The sequence below is a fragment of the Mustela nigripes genome, chromosome 1, assembly GCF_022355385.1.
Source record: "Mustela nigripes isolate SB6536 chromosome 1, MUSNIG.SB6536, whole genome shotgun sequence".
In the NCBI taxonomy this organism is placed as follows: domain Eukaryota; kingdom Metazoa; phylum Chordata; class Mammalia; order Carnivora; family Mustelidae; genus Mustela; species Mustela nigripes.
The window spans coordinates 170,728,139-170,746,645 of record NC_081557.1 but is presented as its reverse complement, the minus strand read 5'-3'; the positions used below and the strand labels follow the sequence as shown (position 1 = coordinate 170,746,645).

The window sequence follows — 18,507 nt, the reverse complement described above, 5'->3', positions numbered from 1 at the left end:
TGCAAATGGTTTACTCTTTTAATGATGAAAGAAAAATCTTGTGAAAGCAACACTTTCAGATGAATAAAATATCAAACCCAGGATATTTTCTTTTACATCTAGTTGCCTTGCATATCATATAGACTTATAGAAGCAAAAAAAGAAATGTGTATTTGGCAAGTTTGAGTTATTAAATCTTAAGGGAAAAAAAAGGGATTATATCCAGTTAAGCTTTTTAAAGTAAACCTTGTAGATTTCATTTTTCAATGCAAAAATTTATAAAAAAAATAAGTAGCAAAAGTGGACTGAAACACCGTCAGACAGATGGTCCTCGTTTTTTTGTTTGTTGTTTGTTTTTTATTTTTATAAAAGATTTTATTTATTTATTTAACAGAGATCACAAGTAGGCAGAGAGGCAGAGAGACAGGCGGGGAAGCAGGCTCCCTGCTGAGCAGAGAGCCCAACGTGGGGCTCCATTCCAGGACCCTGGGACCATGACTGGAGCCGAAGGCAGAGGCTTTAACCCACTGAGCCATCCAGGTGCCCCGGTCCCTGCTTTAAAAAAAAAAAAAAGATTATATGTTCAGAGTTACAAAATTCAGAAGGTAGAGAGGATAAAAATATGAAAATTGAATGCCATCTTCAGGTTTTCCAGGTTTCCACTTCCCTATTTCTTCTTCCTAAAAGTAACTGCTGTTAATAGATTCTTATGATGAAGACTACTTTGCAAGGAATGTTTCACCCCAAGATTAGGAATAGAATTGAAAACAACAGACTTCCGGGGCCCCCAGGTGGCTCAGTCAGTTACGCGTCGGACTCTTGTTTTTGGCTCAGATCATGATCTTGAGGTGGTGGGTTTGAGCTCCACGTGAGGGTTTTGTGCTTAGTTCAGAGTCTTCTTCAGATTCTCTCTCCCTCTCCCTCCTACTCTTTCTCTCAAATAAATAAATAAAATCTTAAAAAAAATTTTTTTTCAGTCTTTTCTTGAACCAAAACTCACACTGGAATTTTTGTTGCACTTGGGAAATGCAGCAGTGGCCTCAGAAGCAAAGGCCCTTGTAAACGGCCAACCGCATCACTGCCATCCCCATGGCCATCCTTCAGAATGAATGAGAAATCAAAGCGTCTTCTCACCTCCAGAAATGGTCTTCCCAGAGGTAAGGTATGTATGTGCAGTACGCGTGAACCGCAGCCGCCCCTGCTGTCTGCCAGGAGCCCAGAGAAAAGACCTCAGTCTCCAGGGCTGTCAGTCCAGCCCTTTCATACTCACTGAAGTCGATTGAACGAAACAAAACAACACATAACACTTCTATCTTAGAAATAACAAGGGACTCCTTGAGACATTGATTCATCCATAGTTGCACACATTGAAGAGAAAAGTATGTTTTATATATACACTGAATACAATATCTAACTTTTTAAGAATGTTGTAAAATATTTCCATATGTACATTATATCAAAGTACTTTCCCCCCAAGTCCGGTTGAAAGGAAATACCCAGGGCATTAGGCCCATCAGAATAGATGTCTTCAGTTGTGGTTTTCAGATGCCCTAACGTGCTTCTGCCCAGAACTAATCAAATGCAGCTTGGGATTTGTAGGCTGTATGTGTGTGTGTGTGTGTGTGTGTGTGTGTGTGTGTGTAATTCCTTACAAAGAGAAAAAAATCACTTGGATAAGACACAATAGAGAAGGATGAGTTATCAGTTGACTTTTTGGTATATTTCCAACATTATCACTTGTTTTTAATCATTCAGAGGAGAAGACTTCGTCATGACCACCTTGAATGCTGGTTTTGCTGGTTTCTCTATAAATACGTAAGAAGGCTGTTCCATGCTAGAAGCAGGAAAGGATCATGCGTTCCAGGGTGTGGATAACACAGGATATTTAATTGAACACTCAAAACAGCTCCAGTTATATTATCATTTGTAGGTGTGGTGACGAGATTTAGAGAGGCCAAGACACTTGCTCAAAGTCATCTAACTGGTGACCAAGAGGGGAACCTACAATTTAAACCCTTATTTGTCTAACACCAAATCGTATATACTTTCTGCCCTATCTTGTGACAAGGCAGTTCAAGATCCATCTCTGTGAGAATCGGTGAGGAGATCTTGTGAAAATGCAGGTTGTTGGCTGAACGTTCAGAGATTCTGACTGAGAAAGTCTTAGGAATCTGACCATCAGATTCTTCGATGTGAGAACCTTTGTCCATATCATAATGCTGTTATTTGTTTATTTTAATTTTTTTTTTTTTTTGACAGAGAGACAGTGAGAGAGGGAGCACAAGCAGGAGGAGTGGGAGATGGAGAAGCAGGCTTCCTGCGGAGCAGGGAGCACGACACAGGGCTCCGTCCCAGGACCCCGGTATCATGAATGGACCCGAAGGCAGATGCTTAATGACGGAGCCACCCAGGTGCCCCTAATGATCACCTTTTTAAAACGAAAGGGACATTTCATATGACAAACCTCATTTGCATCCTGACATCTAGTTGTAAAGAGCTGGTGTTCCCGGTGTGCTCTTCACAGTGGACCATGTCCTTGGCATCACTTGCAGGCTTTGTATTTATATCTAACAGACTGACCCCAGCAGATTGAATCACCAGCTTCACCTGCTCGAAATTCCTTTGACAGAAGTCGTCTTTCAGCCCAGCACCAGGAATTCTAAAGCTAAAATGTAAATAAACCTAAAGGAACACACCGACTCATGTTCACACTATGGATGATGGCAGATGTGTTCTGAGGTTGGGTTTTGAGGAGAGATGGAAAGGGACCCGGAACTAAGACTGATTAAGTAGCTGCTAGGTACCAGGCATACCCGATCTTTTTAACAAGCTTGGAAGATAGGTATTCCTTTATTCAGGTTTCGGGTTCATAACAAAGATACTCAGAGCATTTAAGTAATTTCTTAAAGTAATATAACTAAGTAGTAGAGACCATGCTTTGTCCACTATACCAAGCCACATGCCTGTGTGTATGGAAAGAGGGGGCTAAGAAGAGAGATCGGAGACTTCGTATACTCCAGAAAGTCTCCCCAGGGGCAGTACCAGCATAGGGCCCAGTATACACCCAGTGCACAGTTAATGAATGTGCATGTTGAATGCACATTGAATGTGCACTGTTGAATGAACTGATGTGAATGCCATCAAAATATTCGAAACACTCATGTACTTAAAAACCCTGTGGTAACTCCCAACTGCCTGTAGTAGTAATTCTCTAAATTGTTCAGAAAGCAAAGCACTTAGAAATCATGGTGTTCTTTTTAGGGTATGACAGATATACACATTATACCACAAATTAACTTTCTGTTAATCAGATTTTGTGCAGACAATATCCAGCACCAACAATTTAAGAAAAAATGAAAATCAACACATTCATCCATACATTTATAGTTTTTTTTTCTCCTAAAAACTGGGGATCTTGGATTACCTTGCAGAAGACCCAAATTTTATGATTTGCTATTTCAAAGTGTTGAATTTCTCCTGATATTGCTCAGAAGAAAAACATAGTCTCCCTTGGTATTACACAGCACACTCCTGGAAAATTCAGTATTTACTAAAACCATGCAAAAGTACTTTTTTGTTTATATTTAAGTGGAGTTGACCAAAACTTAGATAGTAATAAATAGGTTTCCCATCTACATAAAAATCTGATTGGGTCTTGGAAGTTCACATAGGACTCAGGACAATTTGTTGAGCAGGACTGTCCATACATGACAGAATGCATAGCATCAGTGCCCCAGTACATTTCCAACATGTCTCATAGCTGCCATCTGAGCTTGAACCATTGACTTAAACGAATCTACCAAGAGCCACGAGCACCTGAACTAAGCTGGACTGTAAGGTCTTGGAGGGCACTGGTGATACCATGTTCACCCTCAAAAGTCCATCCAGTGCCTGAAGCACAGATGTCCAATTCATTACCAAGGCGATGGAATGAATTCATACGTCCATGAATGGGAGATTTTGGAGATTCCTAATCTAGTCTTCCAGAACAGGAAGTGACTTGGCACCATAATAGACGTCGCTAGTCACAGAACCAGTGCCACAGTTGAGGCCTCTTTGCTTCTACTATTGTCCTCTTTCTATAATCTCAGCCATCTTCAACTGTGGTACTTCACTCATTTAATCTCCAGAGTTACTCAAAAGCATCCCAAGGGGAACGGGGTTTCACCAGTTTTTTGGTTTTGTTTTGTTTTTTAAGATTTTATTTATTTATTTGACAGATAGAGATCACAAATAGGCAGAGAGGCAGGCAGAGAGAGGAGGAAGCAGGCTCCCTGCTGAGCAGAGAGCCCGATGCGGGACTCAATCCCAGGACCTGAGCCGAAGGCAGAGGCTTTAACCCACTGAGACACCCAGGTGCCCTGGGTTTCACCAGTTTTAAGGAAAACAATTTCTAGACTATTGCTTTCCACACGTACTCTTAAAACTGATCCCTCCCAGATAGGCGTCACCATCAATTCTCCCTCTCATCCCCTCTTGTACAATTATTTGTCTCCCATTTTACCAAAGAAAGGGTGGTGTTCCATCGTGCATTGACTGGAGGCCTGTAAAATTTGGGAGCAATAAATGGACAATTTTAAATATTGGGACCAGCACAGTCTTCTTCAAACAAACTCCTAAGGCTTCCCATCTACTCAAGAGCCGAAGAGCCAGAGCGGACCACACATTTTGCAGGATTTGTTGCAGGACTACAAATAAATGTGTACTATCCCATCAGATATCATGCCTAAACACTAGGAAAGTATAAATTGAGCCAACAAATGATTTGACAAGGTAAGTTCTAGTTTCTCCTTTGACAAACATACCTTCCAAAGGTCTTAAAGGCCAGGCCCAACATTATGATCCTAGGACTTTCATGGGCTCTCTAAGTGTGAACAGGTAGCCTGTTCCCTGCCCAGCCGCCTTTTTTCTAGACCTCTGGCCCTACCTACCTCGATGGGCCACATGTGTAGCTGTGTGGACGGCTCAGCTCATACACATCCAAGCTCCTGACACAGCCCCTGCAAATGCCCGTGGGCTTCTGGGGAGCACCTCAGGGGCACTGTTCTCCCTGAGAGACAGACCAGAGAGGAGAACTCAGCGTACCCTACTAGTTCCCTAAATTCTTTGCTTATTGGAGAAGAGGGATACTGGCAGGGGGAAGCCAGAGCAGAGGCCCCTCTTGCCCAGCTCTGAGAGCTGTAGTGGTCGGAATAGTAAGCTACAAGAACAGATACAATCTGGCACACTGAGAACTTCCTGCCCTCATCTCTCCTGCTTTCTCCCTCCACACTCCGGCCACATGGCACCCTCTGGCCCCCAGACTGTCCTCTACTTGGAATGCTCTTTTTCTCAGATATCTTGTTCTCAGCCTTCTCAGGGCAGCCTCCCCTCACATCACTGTTTGCATCACAAGGCCCTGCTTCCCCCTTGCATTCTGTCCCTTTCCCCTGCTTTACCTCTCTCTGTAGATTAGTCATACCAATATTCCACATATTCACTCGCTCCCTCATCGGTTCATTCATTCATTGTCTCCCCTCGTTAGAATGTAATTTCCATGAAGGCAGGGATTTTTGTCTATTTTGTTTATCCTTGCCCAGAACGCTGCCTTGTAAATAGTAAACAAGTTACAAAGAATGCTTGCTTGCTTGATGTTCAAAAAATAAAAAATCAGCGCAGGACTTTGTGTCTTCCCCTATCTCACTCATGAGGGAGATGTTGGACATTGGAGTCGGGGTATCCTGGCCCACACTGGGATAACCTGACCTCAGATGAAATGCAGAATGCTGAGGAATGACAGTTTTCATTTACCATCCTCCCTTCAGTCATCTCCCTTAAATTGTCAAAGAACAGGGAATTCCTGAGAGAGAATCCCATGAAAGTGAAGCAAAAACACATTTGAAAGGGCGGTCCTGCCTTATTTTACCCAGAGGCCAAATGGGTGGCAAGACTCCATACCTCTCTCTTTTGCTTTTCTTTCTTAGAATAGGACAGAATTGTGGAAATCACCAAACAGGAACAGACTTCCAACATAAAAAGTTTAAAATCCCATGGAGGAAATGGGATGGATAGGAAACAAGAAGAAAAATAAAGAATATTTTATAAATATCCAACTGTTAGAAGAATCTATGCCTGTCTTTTTTTTTTTTTTTAAGGTTTCTATGTAGCTTCAATTTGATCTATTTAAAAGGTGATTTTTTTTTCCAAATTATTCACATCTTTACTGTGCTGGAAATTATATCCTTTGCAATGATTTCAGTTTAAAATGAAAAGTTCTGGCAGGGGGAAGCCATCTAAAAATGGGAAAATGTCTACAAAGTTTTTCCAAGATTTTTACGGGATATGCAAACAAAATCTTACTTTTTTTTTTTTTAATATTATTTATATTAGAGAAAGACAGCATGAGAAAGCACACAAGCAGGAAGGAGAGAAGGAGAGGGAGAGAGAATCCCAAGTAGACTCCATGCAGGGCACAGAGCCTGCCTAGGTTTGATCTCAGAACTCCGAGATCACAACCTGAGCTGAAACTAGGAGTCCAATGCTCAAAAACAGCTCTGCCACCCAGGTGCCCCAAGCAAAATCATATTTAAAGACCATTGCACTGTACCGCTCTTTTAGTGGTATACAGCTATGTAAAGACTAACCCCAAAATTTAATGGGGTAAAACAATCATTTTGTTTTTTCGCATCATCCTTTGGGTTAATTAGACTCAACAAGGCAGTTTTCTGCTGGTCTCGCTTGAGGTTTCTCACGCAGTTGCAAGCAGATGGCAGCTGTGCTAGAAGCAGGCGTCATCTAGAGCGGGGAGGGTCCACAAACTACAACCTGTGGGCTCAATCTGCCCCACAGCAGTTTTTGTGAATAAAGCTCTACTGGAGCACAGCCGTGAGCATCCCCTCGGGTACTGTCTGGGGCCGCTTCTGCACTATCAGCAGAGTTGAATAGTTTCATCACAGACCATATAGCTAACAAAGTCTTTGTATGACTTATATTAAGATGCTGTAAACATTTGAATTTTCTTTAATGCCACTGGATCTTTAGGAACGTCAAGCTGTAAGCCTACTCCCAACCCAAGAGAGAGAAAGAGAGAGAGAACCAGGCCAGTTAGCAAGTGAAGCCCTCGGGCTATTTGCACAGGCCAAGGAATACAGAGGTTGAATGAGTATTAGGGGAATTCAGTCAATAATTTTGATCCTTTTTGTCCTTAATAGTAGGTTGATGCCTAAATTATCTAGGGGACTGCATAATTTAAATATCCTCTAATGCAGAAGAGAGTGTCTTTTCTCCTAACCAAACAGTTTAGGAAAGCTTTTTTCTTCCATTGATCTCCCTTAGGAAGGAAAGGAGGCACACATCTTTTGGCTCTGGGCCCACAGAGGTGGACTAAAAGCTATATAGTACCAGGGATGTTCCCTCTTAGTGATTAAGTTTGTTCATACATATCAGATTCATTCAGCTACAAATGTTGAGTGAATTCGGTTGCATGAATTGCTTTTATTTTTTAAAAAGATTTTATTTATTTATTTGAGAGAGAGAGAGAGAGAGCGCGTGCGCATGACCGGCATGAATAAGAGAAGCAGACTCTCTGCAGAGCAGGGAGCCTGGTGCGGGTCTTGATCCTGGGACTCTGGGATCATGACTTGAGCTGAAGGCAGATGCCCAACTGACTGAGCCACCCAAGCACCCCCATTTTTCTTCTTCTTCTTTTTTTTTAATACAATCTCTTTCTTAAGGCATTTGCACATGTTGGTTCTTATGCTTGGAATGTTCTCCCTACTTGTCACCCAACTAAAATCCACTTGTCCTTGCCACAATATGAAACCTCACTTCCTCAGAAAAGCCTACTTTACCACCCTGTGAGGGGTCCTTCTTGCCCTGTTCCACAACACTGTAGTTACTCTTGATTCTTATCCCAAAGTATGCAATTAAAAATGTATTTATTGGGGCACCTGGGTGGCTCAGTGGGTTAAGCCTCTGTCTTCGGCTCAGGTCATGATCTCAGGGTCCTGGGATCGAGCCCTACATCAGGCTCTCTGCTCAGCAGGGAGCCTGCTTCCCCATCTCTCTCTGCCTGCCTTTCTGCCTACGTGTGATGTCTGTCAAATAAATAAATGAAATCCTTAAAAAAATGTATTTATTTCCTCATTTAACATGGTCTCCCCTCTGTGCCATGACAGCAGGAAAGAGCCTGCTTTGTTGACTTCTGTATTACTATTTACCCAAGAGCACAATTTCTGGAACACAGTCGTTTCTAATAAATATTTGCTGAGTGAACAAATGAAAACTACAGCAAACTGTAAGGACTATAAATGTAGTGGCAAAATATTTATATAATCCTTCGAATTAACCAGAAACATTTAAGATTTACTCAAAATTACTAAACAGCTAGTATTTTGGAAACCTGAAAACATCTTTTGATCCAGAATTATTGTGGGTCTTATCCTTTAGAAAGAAAATTCATGAAGACCGTCTTAACTTTTCTACTCCTGGTTTAGAATACAGTGTTTATCACATATAGTTCTCATTGTTTAAAGAGATGAACCTTGCACATTTGCAAGGTTTTAAAATTATTTTCCTCTACATTCACACACCCAGATTCAATAAACGCTTTGTTTTTCTATTTTATAAAACCAAGGGGGCACCTGGGTGGCTCAGTTGTTAACTGTCTGCCTTCAGCTCAGGTCATGATCCCAGGGTCCTGGGTTCAAGCCCCACATCAGGCTCCCTGCTCAGTGGGAAGCCTCCTTCTCCCTCTTCCCCTGCCTGTGTTTCTTCTTTTGCTCTCTGTCAAATAAAATCTTAAAAAAATAAATAAATAAAATAAAAAAATCAGATCCCAGAATATTCACAGAATCAAAGCATTAATAGATATTTATTACAATTTTAAGGTGTAAATCATATATGTACGAGATATATGTAGAGCTCCTGAAACCAACAGTAATAACATATTTAAGATGTGATTTAAGGGCACGGAGCCTGGCTAGGTTTGATCTCAAGACTCCAAGATCACAACCTGAGCTGAAACCAGGAATCCAATGCTCAACCAGCTCTGCCACCCAGGTGCCCCAAGCAAAATCGTATTTGAGAAACGGCCAGTGGCTTGCTGGTAATATATTTTTTTACGATTTTATTTGACAGAGAAAGAGACAGACAGACAGTGTGCGTACACAAGCAAGCAGAACGGCAGGCAGAGGGAGAGGGAGAAGCAGGCTCCCCACTGAGCAGAGAGCCCAAAATGGGGCTCAAACCCAGGACCCTGAGATCATGACCTGAGCCAAAGGTAGTCGCTTAACCGACTGAGGCCACCCAGGCTCCCCGGTAATATTTAACATGCAGCTCCCAAGGAGAGAAAGTATTTTTTGTAGCATTTGGTGATTTCCCATATGTAAATACTCCTGCCATGATAATTTCAAGGTACCGACCAGACATCAACAAACACAGAGCTGGGAATGCATGCAATTGGTTCTCACAGCCGGAATGAGCTGGCTCCACACACCACTGGCTCTGTTGGTAATAGCTAATAATTATAAACTTGCTAAGTAATCCACCTCAGAGAAAAACCTTAATATTCCACCCTGCTTCACAATCTTACTCCCTAAGAATTGTATGTGATTTTTATTGGTGTGATGAGAAATAGTTTATATTTAAAGCTGCACGTAGTCCTGACTATCAAAATTCTGGGAACCCAAGCTCCAAATCATTAGGGTAAAAATTTTAAGTATGTTATTACATTGCTGAAAATAAACTTAATTTACTTACTTAAACATATGGAGATTTTCTGCTTTTAAGGGTAGAAGACTACCTCCCCCATCCTTCTAACAGAATTTATAAGCAATTCAATGGAAGGAGAAATTATACTAGACTTTAAAAAGAAACCACTGACTACATTCGCATGTCTTTTTAGGAAACGTCAACAATACTTAAGTCACACACACAGAACTGGATTCAATAAAAGCTTTGTTTCGCTTTTTACAAAATCAAAACGCAGAACAGTGCAGAATTCATTTTGGTTACTTGGGCAGAGTTGGTACTATATTCACACCCATCTACGTCCTTCCTGATCTACACACTACAGGTCGAATTTGGCACTGCTTTGAGTGCAGGGGTGGGAGGAGGAAGCTGGACTGCACAGTGCGGGGGGAAGAGGTGAGGAGAGGCATAAGCAAAGGGCAGCTGAAGAAGGATGGCCTGTGGTCAAGAACTTCAGTGGCTCAACTAACACAGGTGAAGAAATGGGTCACCGATCAGGAACATCTCATAACTATTAATGTTATGGAATTGGCAAGTCTGTGTCCCCCTCAAAATTCCTAAGTGGAAACCCTACTCCCTAGTGTGATGGTGTAAGTAGCAGGGGGGGCCTTTGGGAGGTAATTAATCTTGAGGGTGAAGCCCTCATAATGGCATCAGCACCCTTGTAAGAGACACAAGAGGGCTTGCTTCTCTTTTTCCATCATGTGGATACAAGGAGATAGCTCTCTGCTAACTAGTAAGAGGGCCCTCACTAAGAACTGAATCAGCCAGCACTCTGAGTTTAGCCCTATCAGTCTAGCACTAGGAGAAATGTTTGTATTTTAAGTCCCTCAGACTGTGGTAATTAGTTACAGCAGCCTGAGGCAGACCAAGACACTTAGGAAGCACTATTGCAACCCTAGGAACTAAAGCTTCATATATGTACCATACTTCAGTGCCAGCTTATCAATTTAAAAACAATCACTATAAATGAAATGATCAAATATGTAAGAATGCTCACGAGTATTAAAAAAGAAAAACTGGAAATCACCTAAATGTTCGAAAGGGAGTCAACTGTGGCATGTAGATTTGATGGCAGATGCAGCCACTGAAATATTTTTCCATAAAGTGGGTTGAAAATTTATATAGATCCCTCCAATTTTGATTTAAAATCTATGCCTAGAAAACAAAATGGGGAAACATCGAATGGTTAAATAACCTATATACTGAAATAAAAGGGGATTTTTTTCATTTGTTTTTTTCCATACTTTTCAAATTGTCTGCAAAGACATTTTACGGAACTGAGAATGTTGCAAATTTAAAAAAGGTTAAACCACTTAACAAATACATTCTTTGGAAAGTATGTAACTTTAATGCTTTTCTCAAAACTTCTTAACCTACTCATCTTGCTGAACCTTAGTCTAACTCACCAGGTAGTCTGTGTTCAGCCAAGCTGTCCTACGCACCGCACCCTGAGCAGTAGAGGGAAGCATATGGGTGCTGGGCTGGCAAACAGAGGCTGTCCCCTCTATAGCCAGTATTCAACAATTACAAGCTAGATTAGTTTACAACGTAAGCAAATAACTGAATTAAAATGTTGAGACATTGTTTAATGTTATTTTAAACATACGCACTTTCACATTCTTATAACACACACACCAAGTCACCAAACTTGTCCCTGTAGTATGGGTTGGCCTAAGTCATCTACCTCAGAATTCCACATTTTCCTTATAACCCCATTAGAAATCTTATTTTATATCATAATTAAACATTACAGAAGGTAACTATTACCTGGTGGATCTCAATTAAGACTAGGCTGACAATAGGGGCCTCAGCTATCATTTGTCTTTGTGGGGAGTGACAGTCATTTGATTTCAACCACTAAGTATATCATTTGCAAAAATCTTAAAAACAAATGGCTCTGGGTACTATTATATAACCTGCGTGCCTCCGTTTCCTTATTTGCAAACTGGGGATAACATAGGTGTCACGGGGTTATCAAAGAAGACGTGAAGTATTTTGAAGCGTCACACATGGCAAAGCTAGGATTAGAAATTCTTTACTGCTGGAGTTCCTGTGTCAGCTTAGCCACTTACTAGTTCCAGGACACCTTTCCTCTTCAAAAGGACGGTCATTTTTAAGAGGAAACACTCCTCTGCCTGAGACATCTAAGTTACATCATACTAGTAACAGAACACCTAGACTGAGGAAAGGTCAAAATATATAGAAAGCTCTTTTGGGGACTAGATTTCTTTGCTTGTGCAAACAGCCTGCCTCTGCTCTCTATGCTCCCCTGAGATTAGAACATTAGAAAATGCTTGGTACTGTCTCAGCACTGTAAGAATGAGCTACTCTCACTCTTTACACACTTTTATATTATTAAGAGTTGTTAGAAGTATCACACAGCTTTCAAGAATAAATATAACCAAGGTCTGTTACTTTAATTTCTGAAATGATTATAAATTCAACATCAACCAGTTTGAATTTCATTAGATCCACGACAAGTTTTGTATTTAAGAGCTCATTATTTGCTGAATATGAAGTTCCAAACTCTCCAATATAGACCATTTTGAACTGACCTAAAGAAATGGAAGGTTTAAATAAGATGGTGTAAGATTCCATTCCAAAGAACTTATTGAACACTGTTATTCTGTCCTGTCAACACTGGTGCTGAAGGAAACTCTATGGCAATTATTCAGAGGAATTAAAAGAAACATCCAGATTTTTTTAAGGGCCACTTTTCTCAAACCGTCCAAGTCTTCCAGAGCTGCCATCAAAAAATTCTACCTATCACTAACCTCCACTTCCTCTGTTTCAGAAAAAGCAATCACCTAAAAATAATGAAATCCCCAAACACCATAGAAATGGGTATACTAACAAATTAAAACAGCAATAACAGATCAAGCCTTTTGATTTTTTTATTACTCAAAACTGCTTCATTTTTTTATTTAGCTTTCTGACTCTGTGCTTGTGCCTTCAATACTTTCACAACGATTTTCTGCTCCTCGATAAGGAAAGCACGCTTGATCCTAGAAAGAAAAATATTAAATTAACACTTATAAGTAAACAAAACCTACAAGTACAGACTAAACTAAATTGCAGGAGCTGCAATTAGATGGGCAGGCCGTTTGGCTGAAGGTATTCCTGCGCTGGCATTTAAAGCAGGATAATCCCTCAATTCTATGCTGATTGCACCTGCCCTCTTCTTCTGAGTCATGAAGGAATTATGTGTGCAGAATCAAAATGGTGGGTTAAAAGATATTAGCAACAGGCAATATCTCAAGTGTGAAGATTCTACAGCTTGAATGAGGCCACCTCTGCGACTTACTAGCTATGTGATCTTGGGCAAGTTACCTTCTCTGTCTTAAGGTACAGCAGTAAGTTCATACCCATTTCACAAGACTTTATGAGATGAAACTTGGGAAAGAGATGCAATTTCTGTACTCTGAATCTCCATTTAGAGAGAAAGTACTTTTTATTAATGACTTTTATTACAGTGCATAGGACCTGACAAACAGCTGGTTCTCACTACCATTTGTTAAAAGCAAAGTTACCTCCAGAGAGAAATTAAATTCCCAAAAAAACCTGTCCCACCTACGCTTTTTTATTGGTACCCCTGTTTATCTAATAACCCTGCCTGATAGTCCTGGGATTTTGGACTCATTCCCTAAAAACTTATTCAAAGACCACACTCCTCTCAGAGTCCTAGCTAACACTAACCTACAGACTACCAGTAGACCTACTCCCAAATCTCTTAAGAGCTAGGGCCTGTAAATCCTATTTTTAATAATGTGCCCATGATTATGTTTAGCAAAATCTGGGAACCAAACACTGGTAAAAAGCTAAACCCTTTTACCTTAAAACTAACTCATGACCCTCTCATCTCCAATATACCTTTCCAATCTCATTTCTCATTCCTTTACATTCCTTGCCTACAATGCCCTTTCAACTTCTTGGGCAACATTTACCTATCATTCCAATGCCATTCCCAGAGTCCCACCAACTTGAAGGTAATTACCTCTTCAAAACTTCATAGTTCAGCTTTCCTGTATTTCATGCAAGTTACATTGATTTTCTATTTGTATTACTATAACATGCCTTACCATCCCCCTACAAATTAACTCCTGAAAGGCAGAGTGAACTTGCCAAGTTTGGTTTAGAAACTCACTTTAACCATTTTATAGAACTGAATAAATTGGAGGCAACCCACCTTAATGAACCAGCTCCTTAACTTGTGAAGACCAACTTACCTCACAAATTCTTCCACTTAGTCTTTGGAGGCAATTCATGTTTATAAAATCAGTTAGTTTAAAAGCAAGGGCCTCAATAAAAACTAGAATGAATCCCAGTGCCGTCCCTTAGCGGCTACGTGAATTTAAACAAGCCTTGGTTTCTTCACAAGAAGTAAAACAGAAACCTGTCCCAGATGGACTTGTGACAATGTTTATCATCAAAACACCCAGTAAATGTTACCATCACAGACTCCACCGTTTCCACTCCTACCTAGGCCACTACCAATTCTTTCACGTACCCAAGTCCTGTCCTCTACCTGGAACACTCTCATCTCCTATAACCCACTCCACCCAGCCTTTAGGTCTTAATGCAGGTGCCAGTGCCTCAACCTTCATGAAGAAGAGGAACTGAACTGTTCCAAGCACTCACCTTTTGTTGAAAGAACATGGTTACTATTCATTCTGCTGTAGGTTTAGATTCTGGCCCACCAAAGGCCATGCTTGAAACCCATCAATCCCTCCATGTTTAAGGATCAAGCTAAAAATCTGTCTTCTAAGGGCCTTCCTGATCTGTGACTTGTACCTTTCATCTATTACCTCCCACAACACTGCTCCAGCCACACCAGAACATCTAGTTATTTTGTTTTTTTAAAAGATTTACTTTAAATATTTAAAAAGATTTGACAGACAAGAGAACAGAAGTAGGCAGAGAGGCAGGCAGAGAGAGAGAGAGAGAAGCAGGCAGGTTCCCTGCTGAGCAGAGAGCTGGATGTGGGGCTCGACCTCAGGACCCTGAGATCATGACCGGAACCAAAGGCTTTAACCCACTGAGCCACCCAGGTGCCCCACATCTATTTATTTTGTTCCTACAATTTTAAGACCTTCCACTCTCCATCTACCTGAGTAACCTACAACTTACTAGTTTCTTATCTGCGTCCCCAACAAAACCAAGGTCAATTTAATTTCTACATCTAGCCTAAGAATGTCCCGAAATCTCAAGTGAATTAGTTTGAACCAGCATTATTTATTAGTCCGTAGAGCACCAATTATCCCTAGTCTAGGAAGGATTCCAAAATACGCAACTTTTGTGTAAGTTCACTAGTCTTCTATGATTAGCATGCAATGGAACCAGACACATGCGCACACAAGTTTTAGAAAGTCCACTGGATTTAAGAGTTATATTTACCTGTCACGAACACACTTGGCACACATGGAACCACCGTACGCCCTGCTGACATGTTTTTTCGTTTTAGACAACCTCATAAGCACTTTAGGCCTCACAGCACGAACCTGCAAAGTCAACGCTGAGATTATTTTGATGGTTTAACAGAAACTGTCCTGGATTTGACATGTGGGCAGGCTAGGTCAGAACAGGAAATGGTATACTCATTTATCTGAAAGGCATTTCACTGCATCTGTCATTTAGGCTTTAAAAGTCTATGCTCTTGACAGACTTAGATCATGGATAATTAGCACTTCTCAACCTTCCCAGTGGCAACCTCTCCTTCACTCATTCTCTTACCAAGGTATTAATGCTCACTAGCTCTTGTTATTCATAACAGAAGGATCACTTACTCCTCGAAGTCGGCCTGGGCACACGCCACATGCAGATTTCGGTGCTTTCCCAACCTTCTTGGTATAAAGGTAAACGATTCTATTACCTGGGGTTCGGGACCTAGGAAGCGAGAAGATAGGGAAAAGCTCAGCATTCTGCAGAGTAAACAACAATATGTATTTTGAATTTCAGAAATACTTACAGCCTAGTTTTATTAGAGGCTGTATTGTAGGACAGCCTACGACGGTAGGTCAAACGCTGGACCATTCTGAATGCCTGAATTAAGAATGGAATAAAACTGAATTGTGGAAATAATTCAAACCTCACAACAAAACGGCATCACCAAATTCATACATTCCATATACATATTCTCATATACAGTAATCCTTAAAGTACCTTATGAAAAGAACTCCGTACTTTAAAACTACTTATATTTAAAAGTGATTGGTAAGAATGCTAGGAGGCCCATGTTTGTTTTCCTGACAGTCACCAATGATGGCACTTGATTAAAATCTGCCAGACTTATTTCTCAGTAAATCTGATTCGGTTTGGCATGGTGTCCAGAAAAGTGTTACTAACAGGAAAATTTACAACAGTTTTTAAAGGAACATTTAAGTTATACCCTCACTTATGCCATCCACTGGAATACTGCACAAGGGGCTACCCAGGCTCCTTTTCTCTAAAACAAGATTTTTACCGAGTTCACATGGCTGTCACTAAGATTAAATGACAGAAGCGAACCTGCTCAACCTACTGGAGTGCCTGTCCTATAAAAGATGCTCAGGGCTCAGTGACTCAGCCCCAAGTAGCATGTGGGACAAGCCAAGCGCCAACTAATACTTATTTTGGTATCCAAGTGTCTTTGAATTACAGCATCTTTTTTTTCTCCCCTCATTTACCAACAGAAAATAATACTGAATGAGGTCACTTAGCAAATCGGATATGCAAGTACACACAGGAACCGTTTTTCAGTTAACCACTCAAAGTAACAGGAAAACGTAAACAAGACTTGAATCCTCATTTTTTAACCCCAAACTTCGCAATGACTACATCACATGCGATGTAAAAGAAAACAACCTTCATTTGTTGGTATAAGCTCCTAACATCACACCAAAACAGAAGGTTGACACCAAAGGCCAATGCGGGAAATCCAAACAGCCACCATTCCGTTTACAGCTCTAAAACCAAGACAGAATACTCCCCTTAACATTTTTTTTTTTTAATCTCCCTTGGTACTGGCCTTGGAAATGAAAACATTCTGAAATAACGACCCGGACATACTGGTCGTCCGCCATCCCAAAGCCTAAACATATATGCAGGCCCAATGATAAAATGTGTGCGTAAGATATAAAATGTTCTGCGATGCCGCAGTCTCAACCTGCCGGGTGACAACTCGTAGGTCTCCAAACGCGACTTCTAAGCCGGCCAAGGCCCGAGTTGTGAGCTCTCCAGGTACTCCTGGCTCGGGAAGGGAGGTCCGGATGGATGGCTGTCTGAAGCTAAAAAGCCGGGGCCCCGCTCACCACCAGCCTTCCTCCTGAACCTTTAACCCCACGCCAGTTCAAAGAGCTAAGCCTGAGAGATCCTGGCTCCCCCAACTACCCCGATGGCAGCCGATTGTAAGGAGTAGGGGTACTGAGACGTAAAAGCCAACCATACCTACGGAAGCCGTCCCCGGAAGAGGAAAACGGAAGTGCATGCAAGTTTAAAGGTTAACTCTGACTGCGCGGGATAGGAAGTTACGTCAGAAACAGCGCCGCCTTGGTGTACGGATGCCTCCCAGCGCCCCTCAGTCAGCGGGAGATGCATAGAGCTGCCATGTTGTACGGCAACTGGCGAGCTGCCCTTGCCCTGGGGGTCTGCACGTTAGCCCTCAGCAACAGCGCCACACAAAGCTCTTCTGGGAATCGCTGGAGAAACAAATGCAAATAACAAAGGGACCTGCAAAGGGCAGAGGTGGGACAAAGTCAACTTTTTTCATTCTGAGGGACGCACGACGCGTTGAACCCAAAGAGCACTGGCTTTGTAGTTAGTCGAGGATTTAGATCCCAGTTCTGACACTTGTTACTAGGTGACCTTTGTAAGAGAGTAAAGAGAGTAAAGTTACTCTAAATTTCCCTTCTTTTTTCTTGTCATTCATCCAAAGCACAAGGTTAACAAATTGGATTTAAATCTAGTATCTGCTAGTTATTAGCTGTGTTATTTTTTTAAAAATATTTTATTTATTTATTTGACAGGCAGAGATCACAAGTAGGTAGCGAGGCAGGCAGAGAGAGAGGAGGAAGCAGGCTCCCCGCTGAGCAGAGAGCCGGATATGGGGCTCGATCCCATGACCCTGGGATCATGACCTGAGCCGAAAGCAGGTGCCCCTTAGCTGTGTTATTTTGAGCAAGTCTTTTTTCTTCTAAGATTTTATTTATTTATTTGACAAACAGAGGTCACAAGTAGACAGAGAGGCAGACAGAGAGAGGAGGAAGCACGCTCTGCCCAGAGCTGAGAGCCGGATTCGGCTGATCCCAGGACCCTGAGATCGTGACCTAAGCTGAGGGCAGAGGTTTAACCCACTGAGCCACCCAGGCGCCCCTTGAGCAAGTCTTTAAATGAGTCATGCCGTGATCAAAGGCGGAATAAAACTGAAGCACTTAGCACAGGTCTTGTCCAAAGCAGGTGCTCAATAAATGGTGGCTAATTTTATGGTTATGTACAGAGCTTCTCATAGGTAATAAAGTTTGAGCTGGGCCTGTGCCATGTGAAAGTCTACATTAAGTGCCTAGGTGTATTTTTTTTAAAAGACAAGAGTCCTTAGTTTTCACTATATTGCCTAAGAGGTTCATGACCTCCAAAAAACTAAAGAGCACTTTGACGGGTCCTAAGGAAAAAATGCTAAAAAGGGCCTTTAAATCCTTATCTTACGCTCCCTGATAACAGACTGAGAGAGAGCAGCACGCTGGTGTATTGGGGAATGCCCTTAAAAAATATCCGACGCCTAAGGAAGTGACGAAGTAGGAGCAGGGGATCCACCACTGAGGCCTC

The 18,507-nt window shown here is 41.5% G+C and overlaps 1 protein-coding gene across 3 annotated transcripts; it reads right to left on the bottom strand.

Moving 5' to 3' along the window:
- Positions 1-347: 347 nt before the first annotated feature.
- On the bottom strand, positions 348-17,212 carry RPL34 (ribosomal protein L34). Of its 3 annotated transcripts, none has more exons than XM_059377077.1 (5): positions 17,134-17,212; positions 15,677-15,750; positions 15,495-15,594; positions 15,106-15,209; positions 348-534 (listed from the first exon to the last, which is right to left on the bottom strand). In XM_059377077.1, exons 2-5 carry the CDS (start codon positions 15,739-15,741, stop codon positions 363-365), a joined length of 441 nt encoding a protein of 146 aa, XP_059233060.1. In that variant the 5' UTR covers positions 15,742-15,750; positions 17,134-17,212; the 3' UTR covers positions 348-362. The 3 variants fall into 3 exon arrangements, with proteins under 3 accessions (XP_059233060.1, XP_059233064.1, XP_059233069.1); XM_059377081.1 differs by lacking the exon at positions 17,134-17,212 and adding an exon at positions 16,853-17,098; XM_059377086.1 differs by lacking the exons at positions 348-534; positions 17,134-17,212 and adding an exon at positions 12,581-12,716.
- Between the last annotated feature and the right edge of the window lie 1,295 nt (positions 17,213-18,507).

What these genes read in the sequence shown, in the direction of transcription:
- RPL34 (XM_059377077.1), bottom strand. Translation starts at nt 15,741, where the DNA reads ATGGTCCAGCGTTTGACCTACCGTCGTAGGCTGTCCTACAATACAGCC. An exon ending in GCCCAGGCCGACTTCGAGGA is followed by an intron (nt 15,210 to 15,494) that starts GTAAGTGATCCT and finishes TTGACTTTGCAG; the next exon opens with GTTCGTGCTGTGAGGCCTAA. An exon ending in GCCAAGTGTGTTCGTGACAG is followed by an intron (nt 535 to 15,105) that starts GTAAATATAACT and finishes TTTTTTTTAAAG; the next exon opens with CAGGGACCGGGGCACCTGGA.